At 38.1% G+C, this 13,293-nt stretch overlaps 1 protein-coding gene across 1 annotated transcript; it reads left to right on the forward strand.

The window, feature by feature from the left end:
* Positions 1–2,403: 2,403 nt before the first annotated feature.
* LOC105935726 (patched domain-containing protein 3) lies at positions 2,404–12,595 on the forward strand. The gene is made up of 4 exons (XM_012876278.3): positions 2,404–3,256; positions 5,851–5,972; positions 8,459–8,604; positions 8,703–12,595. The coding sequence occupies exons 1-4, from the start codon at positions 2,537–2,539 to the stop codon at positions 10,271–10,273; spliced, it is 2,559 nt and encodes an 852-aa protein (XP_012731732.2). The 5' UTR covers positions 2,404–2,536; the 3' UTR covers positions 10,274–12,595.
* Positions 12,596–13,293: the final 698 nt, after the last annotated feature.

Raw genomic sequence — 13,293 nt, forward strand, 5'->3', positions numbered from 1 at the left:
CTGAGAAAAGTGCATGTTTTGTCATGGAACGTGGAGTTCATGGACCAAGGTGCAGACAGGAACTAGGAAGCTGCATGGTGAGTTGAGGGATTTAACAGTAAACAGAGGAACTGACAAAATGTTGAAGAGCAGGAACAGTATACGATGGGTATGGACAAACCAGAGCAGCATGAGGCACACATCCATGGAGTAAAACAGATGAACTAGCAGAGAGTAAAGAAAAACCAGGAGCATGATGGGAAAGAAGACAGAAGAAAATTTTATCAAGAGGGCTGAGGAACAGCTGGGACAGAGAGAAGGGAACGCAATCAGATGAAATGAAGAGGAACTGAAGGGAAACACAGAAGGGATCTAATGGAAAATAAGCTTAGGAACAGAATCCTCTAAGTGGCAAAGAGCTAAAATACAGGTGCTGCTTTTTTTTGTAATTCCGATCAAAAAGTGAAACTTGCATATTATATTCATTTGCTAAACACTGACTGATATATTTCAAGTGTTTATTTATTTTAATTTTGATTACTATAACTGACAACTTTTGAACATAAAATTAAAATACTGTAAAAAGGTATAATATTGAACATATAATATTGAACAAGTGTAGATGGCAAAACAAAGTCTTAGGGTCCGGCGCATCACCTTCATGCAAATATTTTTACTTCATACTTTTTTTTTTCTGGAAGCCATGAAGAAGAGTCATCCAGGAAATCCTAACATCGCTTTCACTAAAGGCTTCACAGCTAATTATCCTAGCCACCTTGACTCTGCAAAGTACGCGGGGCGATAGAAAGAAACAGGATGGGGTAATGAAGATGTCAGAGGCAACTTTCAACCTGAAGACTGCTGGTGTTGGGATTGAACTCATTTACACTTTGATGCAAACTCATGGCTAAACAACACCAAGAAGTGCCTAATTACTACTAAGTATATTTAATCCCCACACAATGTTCCAAGACAGTGATTTAATTAAAGGTGAGCTGATAAAGAATATACATTAACCCAATGTCTTCATCAAGACTCGAGCTTTGGTATAAGAACTAGAATGCATTTACAGGTCACGTAATAATAAATCAATGACCTTTCATAGAGCTGGGTGGTCATTGATTTACAACATCCTCCTGTAACTGATCCTCTACTGAGCTGCTTACACCATTAAGTTTACAACATCTTTATTGTACTTTATTCTGCGTTGAATGATTAGCACAACCCAGAATCCTGTCAAAGGCAGAACAAACAGCAGTCTGCGGGTGGATAATGAAATCCATCCAGCAATGGCTCAAACCAATAAATGAAAAACATTTGAGCACCCAGTATGGATGCTTCTGCTGTATATTTGGCACAGCCAACTGGGCAGAGAAGGTTCAAACCTGAAGATGTTGGGAGATAGACAAACAAAGTGTGTCTAAGTCTAAGTCATAATATCTCCAAGACATCTCTACAGATATCGGAGATTGGAAGGTGGTGTAAACCAGAACTATGAATATACATATACTAAAACAATGAGTTTTAAAACAAACTTTGTTGAATCTTAATATGTTTCCTGTTTAGTCTGTGTTTTTCTTTTTTAGTTTTTGTTTTAGTGTAATTAGGCTAAACCTCCAAAAAAAAAATAATTAACCTTTTTCAAAGAACCAGACTGTTAGTTAGACTCAGTAAAAAGGTTCAGGGTCAATATAGAGCAACAGCTCAGAATAGCCTTCTAACTTTCGAGGAACTGGAAAGGTGAGACGGTTGCTTGGCACTCCTTCAAGTTGTTGTTTTTCTTTTCTTTTTTTTTCTGGTTTCAACTTGATTCTGTGGAGGGTATAAATGTCTTCTCTTTCATTTCACTGAAGTCACTTTGAGTTTGCATGATGGAAAAAAGAATAGGGCTATATCATTTTGCATATACATGTATTTTCATGTACCCATAAAATAAAGAATTGTAAGGTTAAAATAAGTTTGCCTACTTTTTTTTTAATTAACACGCCAGACTTATTAAAAATTTAACATAACCATGCTGAACAAATTCGAAAGTTCTCAATTTCCACGATGAGGTAACTTTGAGAACGTCTGCGTCATGCTGTAATATTTCTGTCATTAAATCTGTTTACATAATCTTTTAAATGTGGTTAGCCTTTGAACTCCAGTACAATAAACGCATTGTGAAAGGTCTTTAAGGATTCTTTTTACGGCTTTCTTCTCGTGACTTATCGTCTTCGACAGCCAATTTCACATCTCGGAGGTGCTACAACTCCACAGTGATTTACAAACCATGAGCTCAGTGCTACCACTCCTTCACATGTTTACGTTGTAAAGAAATAAAATGTGGTGCAAGTAAATGACATTTCTTAATAGGTTTCCGCTCTTTCCCAAGTTTTGCCATGCTGTCTCTGTTTAATCTTTTTAGGGTGCCTGCTTATCAGTTTTACGGTAAGAAACCATCATTAAAAGCAGTAGTCTCCCTGTCTTTGACTTCCCGGTAAGGTTTTGACAGAACTTTCTTTCCGCCTTTATAAGGGATGGTCTCCCTTCTTCTTTGAGTCCTGCAGGAGTAAAGATGGGTGTCAGGCGCACAGACTGCCTCTCTCGGCCCCTGTCCAACCTTTTCGAGAAACTGGGATCAGCAGTTGGCACCTGTCCATTTTATTTTTTCATTATTCCTATTTTAATCACAGCCTCGCTTGGTGGGGGCTTCTTCTTCCTCAAAGACAGAGAGGACAATGATCTTGAACGGCAGTTTACCCCCAAGAAAGGACCCTCAAAGGCAACGAGGGCTTTCGTCAGGGAGAACTTTCCTTACAATGCGTCCATGTTTTCCGAGGAAAGATTGTACGACAGGGGGGACTTTGCTTCCATCATTGCTGTGCCGAGGAACAGCAACAATATTTTGGAAAGCCCTGCCTTGGAGGACGTCGTCAGACTCAACGAGAAGATTCTGAACATGACCGTGGACAACAGGCGGCTGGGATTCAGCCAGGTGTGTGCCAAAGCCGGCGGAGAGTGCGTCTCAAACGTCATCCTGGATATCATCAGCTCCAACGAATCCAGCAGAACCAGCCTCACCTACCCAGAACACAGACACGGGTCCGACTTAGTCTTCCTCGGCTATACGCTTGGCGGAGTTCTAACGGATGCCAACGGCACCATCCAGAGGGCTCAAGCTGTGAAGTTGTACTACTACTTAAGCAGCCAAGAAGGCGCTGCAGAGGCCTCAGAGTTATGGCTGAGAGGATTTAAAGCGCTGCTGGCAGATGAGACGGACAGGAAACACATTGACGTACGTATTGCATTGATTTTATTATTTTCTTCACGTGCGCACGCTGGGAGGGTGTGAACTCACTTCAAATCTTGTAGCATCCACACCTTTCGTTTAAATGGGAATAAATCATATAAACTCATTTTATTTGATCTATATCTAATTTTTTTTAATATACAAACATAGTTTTTAAATGATGAATTGCTGAGGGGGGAAAGCTGTCCAAACTAACCTAGTGCCTTGATAAATCAGGTTATCTATCAGTCTGGTGGAAGTTGCAAGGCTTTTTCTGTGGATTCCAGAAAAAATGTAACACACTGCAAAAACGGAACTTAAAATAAGTAAAATATTCTTAAAATTTGTGTATTTTTCCCTGATTTGAGCAGGTAAATAAGATGATCTGCCAATGGAACAAGATTTCCACACTTAAAATAGGAACAACTCATCTCCATCATCTTATTTGTAGTGCAGGATGTCTGATTATCTTATATTAAGGGTCAAAACACTCATTCCACTGGCAAATAATCTTATTTACCTGCTCATATCAAGGACAAATACACTAACTTTAAGAACATTTTACTTATTTTCAGATCCGTTTTTGCAGTGCAGTTGAAAACCGTCTCGGATATGACGCTCTGCTAAAATCACTTTAAGATCAACATCTAAAGCGCTGCAGGTCTCACATACCTCAGTTCAGGTCAGACTTCATGATTCGATAATTAGAAAACTTCAGGGCAAAAACGGCACCCATGGGTGAGGCCAAAACTACTGCTGACCAGAAATAAGGCAAAGACCCGTCTCACGTTTCCCAAAAAAAGCCGTTAAATCATCCTTAGGACGGCTGCCTGGAAGCGCAGTCGTTTGCATTGTTGCCTTTCAGCACTAAGGTTCTCCTGGGTGAATGGATATTGCATGTTCTCATTGTTACTCAGGCTTCCTGTCACAGTCCAAAAAATATGCTTTTCACGTTGATCTATCTCTTTGAATTTCCTTTCTGAGGTTTCCTTATTTAAAGCCTGCAGCAGAAATATCTACCATAGTATATTTTTGTATTAATCGTCTGGAATTTAAAATGTCAGTATTACAGTTTTTTCTTGTGTGTGTGTGTTGCTATCAATTAATCTTAAATCATGAGAAACATACAATAAGCCCCAAATTCTTCTTTTTATCTATAGAAATAGCTCAGTGGAAAAAAATAATTTATCCTTTCAGATTTATAATAGATTAAAATTGATTGATGACAGATTGTATGTCAACATAGCTTAATATTGCAGCTATGTATCTAGTTTGTAGCTAATGGGTGTTTTGTCAATCAAACTGTTGATGTTTTATGTAAAACGTGGATATATTTAGTGTTTTTTACAGATTGAACTGGACACGTTCAGAGAAATGTAGTTTTCAGCAGCGACGGTTCATCTGCTGTTAATGTTTTTAGGCCTCTTAGTTCTGCTTTTGGTCCTCTGATTGTTCACTGTTCAGATTTACGGTCAGACTGGACACCGTGGTCTAATGAGTAAAAAGCAGACAGTTTCCAAAGGAAGCCTTCCGGAAGCCTGTTGAGCTGTTGGACATCTTTAAATGTTTATAAGAAACCCAGAGCTATGTTGTCTACGCTTTATCTAATCTAATCTCCTTTAGATTTAAAGAGACAGCGCCAAAACAAGTTGTTCTCAGACAGACTTAAGAACAGGGGTACACTGCAAAAACAGAACTAAAAATAAGTAAAATGTTCTCGAAATTAGTGCATTTGTCCTTGATTTGAGCAGGTAAATAAGATTATCTGCCAATGGAATAAGTATTTTTACCCCTAAAATAAGATAATTGGATATAATGCACTTGAAATAAGTTAATGGAGATGAGTTCTTCCTATTTTAAGGACAAAAATCTTATTTCATTGGCAGATTATCTTATTTACCTGCTCAAATCAAGTACAAATACACTCATTTCAAGAAAAAATTACTAATATTTAGTTCTGTTTTTGCAGTGTAAAAAGGGAGAAGATGGGAGTAAATCAACAAGGAATTCAGACCAGACCGGTTGCAGTTCCTCTTTAAATTGACCACAACTTAATGAGTTCAATGTGAAAAGGAAGAATTGAAAAGCATGATATGTCCCCTTTAATGCATCTTAACAGTTTAGCAGGTGTGTTCTTGCTTTTACGCACTGCAAAAACAGAACTAAAAATAATAAGTAACATTTTCTTAAAATTTGTGTCTTTTTCCTTGATTTAAGCACGTAAATAAGATGATCTGCCAATAGAATAAGATTTTTGCACTTAAAACAGGAACAATTTATCTCCATCATCTTATTTCAAGTGCAGTATGTCTAATTATCTTATTTCAGGGGTCAAAATACTCATTCCATTAGCAGAAAGTCTTATTTACCTGCTCAAATCTAGGACAAAAACACTAATTTTAAGAACATTTTACTTATTTTTACATCCGTTTTTGCAGTGTTGGTAGAACATTAGGTTCTAATGCTTCACAAGAAGCACGCAGGTGTGTGTTTACATGCACAGTGTTTGTTTTGGAGAAGCTCCTGCAATCCCAACCATGTTGTCACCATGGTGCACTTGTCAGTAACAGGATTTCTCTCTCTGCTGCGCTGCTTTGCAGGTCTCCTACTACACCTCTAAATCCAAGCAGGAGGAGATCGACAGCCACACCGTGGATGGATTCCCTTTATTCCTCATCACTTACGCCTGTGCTATAAGCTTCTCTGTGATATCCTGCCTGAGGTAAGAAGTGATCAGTGGCTGTCGCACGGAGCGCCTGACACCGAGTCATGTGTGGGACACGGAGAGCTGTTATTTATCAGTCTGAGCGATGTGAGAGTGACACACGCAGGCCGCACAGAAAACAGTGAATAATTTCAGACTTAATGGGCTTAAAGACGAGTTGCTATAAATAAAAATGCTTAACTTAGTATGTAAGTGCAAGGGGAGAATTGCAGCAAAGTTTACAAAGACAATCATCAAAATGTTAGGCAAAACTCATAAATACGGAAGCGTATTGCTGTCACTTAAGAAAATATATATTTTTAAAACTATCATGTTATAACATGATAATTATGTTGTACAAATGTGATAGTATATTGTATAAATGTGATAACTATCGTGATAGCGTTATCCAGATAGTGGTGGGATGCTTTTACCCCGTATGTCATCTGCTCAGGAAGTAAAATGGCAAATTTACAGGAGTTGATCGAGTTTTACTTCAGTATAAGACACAGAGATGCTGCTGCACGCTGCGGATGAGATTTCTTTATTTGCATGCGCACACTGAGAAGAATCCTCCAAAGAATGTGACTCTACAGAAGGAAAAATTATTCAGATCCTCTAGATGTGGCAGCCTTCCTCATTGACCAGCTGGAAAATTATGGGAGCCTGCATGGACCAAAAAAAAAAAATTCTAATTGACAATAGTTTAGTTTATCTTCTTATATGTAGGCTAAAATGTCAGGCTTTTTAAAAAATAGTAGAAAAAACACAAACAAAAAATGCTTATTGTACTAATTTATGACCATTAATGGCTAATAATACATCTGAAATATGAGTGGACAGAAAACACACTTACAGGAATCACAGCAATGGGTTGTCCTTCTTTTTAGCCATCCTCTTCACTTCAATCAAAAATTTACTTGGAATGCCAACTTCTTCTTCTGCTTATTATTCCTCCTTTTCTTACTCTTCTCTTTCTTCTTAAATCAGTCTGACTAAAAGCATACTACCGCCACCATCTCAATATAATTATCACGTTTATCCAATATAGTTATCACGTTTATACAATATAATTATCACATTTATACAATATAGTTATCATGTTTATGTAATATAATTATCAAGTTTATACAACATAGTTATCACATTTATACAATATAATTATCTCGTTTATAAAATATAATCATCCGTTATGCAATATAATGATCACGTTTATACAATATAATTGTCTCGTTTATAAAATATAATCATCCGTTATGCAATATAATGATCACGTTTATACAATATACTTATCACATTTATACAATATAATTATCATGTTTATACAATATAGTTATCACGTTTATCCAATATAGTTATCATGTTTATATAATATAATTATCAAGTTTATACAACATAGTTATCACATTTATACAATATAATTATCTCGTTTATAAAATATAATCATCCGTTATGCAATATAATGATCACGTTTATACAATATAATTATCACGTTTATACAATATAATTATCACGTTTATACAACAAAGTTATCGCATTTATACAATAAATGTATCACATTTATACAATATAATGATCATGTTTATACAATATAATTATCACATTTATACAATATAATGATCATGTTTATACAATATAATGATCATGTTAATACAATATAATAATCACATTTATACAATATAATTATCATGTTTATACAATATAATTATCACGTTTATCCAATATAGTTATCATGTTTGTATTATATAATTATCACATTTATACAACATAGTTATCACATTTATACAATATAATTATCCCGTTTATAAAATATAATCATCCATTATGCAATATAATGATCACGTTTATACAATATAATTATCACGTTTATACAACGTAGTTATCACATTTATACAATAAAATGATCATGTTTATAATATATAATCATCAGTTATACAATATCATGATCACGTTTATACAATAAAATGATCACGTTTATACAATATAATGATCACGTTTATACAATAAAATGATCACATTTATACAATATAATTATCACGTTTATACAACATAGTTAGCGCGTTTATACAATATAAATATCATGTTATAACATGATAGTTTTGAAAAAATGTATTTTCTCAAGTGACAGCAAAACTCTTCCATACACATAATGTGATCAGTGTAATTCAATTTTTGAATCCTTGCAGAAACTTGTGTGAAAATGTATTTTATTCACTTGTTTTCTTTTAACCAAAGTATTAAATTTTCCAGATATCTCTAAAACAATCTTTTTTAAAGTATTAATAAAAACTTAACACAATACTCAATTCTGATTGGCTGCTGTTCACGCCTCATTAATCATTAATTTCTGATAATGAAAATATTGTCGGGCACCATCCCTTACTTACTGTATAGATGTAGTTGTCTGGTTTTCTTGAATGCCAGCGTGTTTGTTGTATTTGGTTGTCTGAAACAAACAAACAAACAAACAAACACGCTTATAACGATTTCACTCTCCCTGGCAGATCGGACCATGTCAGAAACAAAATGTGGGTGGCTGTCTTCGGTGTTTTATCCGCCGGGCTGGCAGTTGTCTCCTCTTTTGGCTTGCTGCTTTACATCGGAGTGCCGTTTGTCATAACTGTGGCAAACTCTCCCTTTTTAATACTGGGTGAGGAAAAATAAACAAAAAAAGCTTCCCACATCCTTTAAAATGAAACCCAATTTGAATCCATGCTAAAAGAAACACTTTATTTCTCCTCCCTCCAGGAATCGGCCTGAACAACATGTTCATCATGGTGTCCGACTGGCAGCACACCCACGTGAACGACCCTGTACCCAAGCGCATGGCTCACACCTACAAAGAAGCCGTAATGTCCATCACCATCACCGCCTTGACAGACGTCCTCAAGTTCTTCATCGGCGTCATGTCCGACTTCCCGTCGGTGCAGTCCTTCTGCCTGTACACCGCCACCTCCATCATCTTCTGTTACGTCTACACCATCACCTTCTTCGGCGCCTTCATGGCCCTGAACGGCAGGCGAGAGGCCAGCAACCGGCACTGGCTAACCTGCATGAAGATACCGTCGGAAAAGTCGATTAACCAGACTGAGATGTACAACATCTGCTGCGTGGGAGGATATTACGATGAGCTCACAGGAGCGGAGAAAAAACAACCCGCCAGCAATTTCTTCAAGAAGTACTACGGACCATGTTTGATGAAACCTTGGGTCAAGGGTGCGGTTGTCATTGTTTATCTGGCATATTTGGCCACAAGTGTGTTTGGATGTTTCCACATTAAGCAGGGGATTGAACTTTATGACCTGGCAGCTGATAACTCTCATGTTACAAGATTCAACATTAAGGACAGGAAGTATTTCTATGATTATGGGCCATCTATCATGGTCATTGTGAAAGGGGAACTGGCATACTGGGACGAGGCCAAAAGATCTCAACTTCAGGCATGCCTGGAAGACTTTAAGGAGCTCCGGTTTGTTGATAGGGACATTTACACATCCTGGCTGGACTCGTACCTATCATACGGTCAAGAGAAACATCTAAACCTTGACGATAAAGAGGTTTTTCTCTCAAATCTGCCTCCATTTTTTGAGTTGTATCCTTTGTTTAAGCAAGACGTGAACCTGACTGGAGACGCCATCCATGCCTCCCGGTTTTTCATACAGACTGTCAATATTACCAAAGCCAGCGAGGAAATCGAAGTGCTCAAAAGCTTAAAGCACATTGTGGGCAGATGCAAGGCAGCGTCTTTGTTGGTCTACAACCACGAGTTCATCTACTTTGACCAGTACGACGTCGTGGTGAAGAGCACCATTAAAAACGTCGGAGTTATCATGGCCGTGATGTTGGTCGTGTCTCTCCTGCTGATTCCCAACCCCGTCTGCTCCTTGTTGGTCACCTGTTCCATCGGTTCGGTCACTGTGGGGGTGAATGGCTGCATGGCTCTTTGGGACATCAGTCTCGACTCCATATCCATGATCATTTTCACCGTCTGCATCGGCTTCACCGTGGACTTCTCGGCTCATATGTCCTACGTCTTCGTCTCCAGCGACAAGGCCCAACCCAACGACAGGGCCGTGGACGCTCTGTCCAGTCTGGGTTACCCCATCCTCCAAGGCACCTTGTCCACGATTTTAGGGGTGTCGGTGTTGGCCACGTCGGAGTTCCACACCTTCAGAACCTTCTTCAAGATTTTCTTCCTGGTCATGTTCATTGGGATGGTCCACGGCATCATTTTCATGCCGGTCTTCCTGACTTTGTATCGACGCAGTTCAGAAAAAGGCAAAACTCCAGAGGAAGATATAAAAGCTACAAAATTTTGACCACTGGAGGAATAGTTGGACATTTTAAGCTAAACAGCTCAGATTTTTTTTTTGTACCAAAACGTATAAAAAAGCAACCATGTTTCTGATATTATTTTAAGTTATTTTCATGTGTTGTTTGAGATTAATGATCAGTTGTCCAGTATTCTTCTAAGTATTTCTACAGCATTTGATTCAATTGTATCATTCTTTGTTCCTGAGTTTTATACACTTGTAAAATAAATAATAAAGGGAAACTATTTTGTTGTATTTTTTTTAAACTATGGTATTAAAGAGTGGGCCTGTAACAGCAACTTGCAGGTACACCCTGATAAGACAGAATCCCAAATCATCACCACTGAGAACCAAATAACAGAAATTAAGCAATCTCTGGGTGTAATAGCCTCTTCTGTCAATCCAAGCCTCAGAAATCTTGACGCTATTTTTGATTTTTGCCATGTTTACTAGAGTGTCACTCTCAGATTAATCAAAAACTGCTTTTTTGAGCTAAGAAATATTTCTAAGCTCCAAACTTTGGTGTCAAAAGATGAATTAGAGATGATTATTCATGCTTTTATTTCATCTCATGTTGACTATTGTAAGTCTTATTATTTTTATGAAAAATAAAGATCTTGGCCATCTGCAGTTAGTGCAGAATGCTGCTGCAAGACTTTTAAGCAACACAAGAAAGAGACAGCCCCACATTACCCCAGTTTTAACCTCTTTACATTGGCTACTGGTATATTTAGTTAATTTTAAAACTTAGTTCTCACTTTTAGAGGCCTGAGCAACCAAGCTCCAGCTTATATCACCAACCTTTTATAACTGTGTTCCCTTTCTTGTAGTTTGACATCCTCCCGCCAAAGGCTGTTAATGGTTCCTCAAACTAATTTACAGGATCAAAGGGGATCGGTATTTTAGAGCTGTGGCCCCCAGACTGTTGAAGGCGTTAACCTCATCTTTACGCTGTCTTGACTACTTCATTATTTTAAGAAGCAGTTGGAGACCTACTTGTTCTCATTGGCTTTTAGCTAGTTTTTAAAGGAACAATAAGTAATGATGACACCTGGTGGTTAAAATGGGAACAACACACACAATGCCTTTCGCGGAGACTCCGCGAGCGGAGGCGTGCCGAAACAGGTGGCCAGTGCGTCGCGCGGACCGGAGCGTTCGCCCTCGCCGGGCGGAGGTCGCTTTGGGGATGCCTGCTCCCCTCCCTCCCCTGGCGAGGACGGAGAGGAGGGGAGGGCGCCCCCTCGTAGCTCTGCTTGAACAGCAGGATGCGCTCACGAAAACCTCACGACTACCGACTGAATTTCAAACATGTTTGATTTTCACCGACCGTCCGATTTTTTATGTGAAATTTTCTTATGAAATTTTCATATGGACCACGCTAATGTGCACTAAGTAGGCCAAATCTGGGTGAATATTAAATACTTGTGGCCTACTATAGTAGTCTACTACTAGTACATTTACCACTCAGCCAGTGTTGTATTTTCTTTTTAAAGACAGACGCTGTAATCAGTTTAAGGGTCATAATGATCTCGATAAAACTAAATTTATTGCGTAGCATAATGTGTGTCTGATTTTTGTTCTATGGGATCAATTCTGGACTTCAACACAGGAAAAGAGAAGTATACAGTTCACTTAAAAATGTCTCTCTCAAGTCTTATTAAAATGTAATATCAGCTTTTCTGGATACCTAGTAGGTGATCATCATCACTCAGTTGTGTTTTATTCAGAACACCTGCCTGAAGAGTATTAGAAGGTGCGAAACGCGCATAACATAAAAATGTTAAAGCGCCTGCCTGTGGCAAGTTTAGACCCAAAATGGCGGCACTCGCTGAGTTGGCGCAACTTTCATTTAAGGGACTTTAGTGGAGACCAGCCGTTTACTCAACGGTCTGTTGTTGCTGTGAAAACCCCGCTGAATTTTTAGTGACACAGAAAAGGTTTATAATGTTGTATTCTGTTTTATTTCTGGTCCGCTTCTCTTACTGGCTTCCATGTTAGCAGGCTGATGCTCTTTTAGGAAAATAAAATACCAAATGCTGCGCTCTGTTTTGGGAACTCTGGAAAGTCTCACACGATTGGCTCAGGACCCAGGAAGTAAACACGGGCTAAACACTGAACTGAAGTCATCCGGACCGTACTTCTAGGTTTGAAAGGAGAAAAACTTGACATTGTTGACGGAGAGGACCGATTGTTTGTAAGGAATGTTACTTCCTTCCCAGGTGAAAAATAAGAATGATTTAGGTTGATTTTACAGAAAATATCTTACTTATTGCTCCTTTAACTAGTTTTATGCTATGATGTTTTACTTTATTTTATATTTGTGTATTGTTTTTGGTTGTGTTTATTCTGAAGCTTTTTGTTTTTTTATCCAGTGAAAGATGCTATATAAATAAAGTTGACTTACTATTTATCCATCCGCTCAGTCTGCATTCCTGCTTCAAACTGGGCCAACATAGAATCCCATGCACCAACACACCTACATAATTTCAGATCATCAAACACGTTTTAATATCAGACAAAATAACCTGAGTAAATATAAAAATGCAATATTTCAATTGAAGAGTTCCTTATAATGGAGCAAAAATTTCCAAAACAACCATGAACCAAGTTAGCTACTGGTTCTGCGACCCTTTGGTGTTAACGTTTCTTTCCCATAGATGCATATTTTCCCAGTCTTTCTCTTATTGTTGAATCATGAACACTGACTTTAACTGAGAGACGTGAGGCTTGAAGTACTTTAGATCATGTTCTGAGTGCTTTTATGACCTTCTGAATGACTCGGCGAACTCCTGACCTAATTTTTGTCGATGCGCCGCTTCTGGGAAGGTTTACCACTGTCCCACATTTTATCAGTTTATGATAATGTTTGATTTGCAATCACTTTGCTTTTCCCCTGTCCTTGACCCTTGTTTATTATTAGTCTGGTGCATGATGTGAGGATTTTCAACACCTTGTAACCCAGTTCATGTCGTCAGGTTAAATTTAGGCGACTTACTGATTGCACAGGTTAGGCAGTGATCAGGACT

The sequence above is a fragment of the Fundulus heteroclitus genome, chromosome 21 (genome assembly GCF_011125445.2).
Source record: "Fundulus heteroclitus isolate FHET01 chromosome 21, MU-UCD_Fhet_4.1, whole genome shotgun sequence".
In the NCBI taxonomy this organism is placed as follows: Eukaryota; Metazoa; Chordata; class Actinopteri; order Cyprinodontiformes; family Fundulidae; genus Fundulus; species Fundulus heteroclitus.

Coding starts and splice junctions, on each gene's coding strand:
- LOC105935726 (XM_012876278.3), top strand. CDS start 2,537: ATGGGTGTCAGGCGCACAGACTGCCTCTCTCGGCCCCTGTCCAACCTT. Junction 3,257..5,850: donor CGGACAGGAAACACATTGAC/GTACGTATTGCA, acceptor GCTGCTTTGCAG/GTCTCCTACTACACCTCTAA. Junction 5,973..8,458: donor TCTGTGATATCCTGCCTGAG/GTAAGAAGTGAT, acceptor TCTCCCTGGCAG/ATCGGACCATGTCAGAAACA.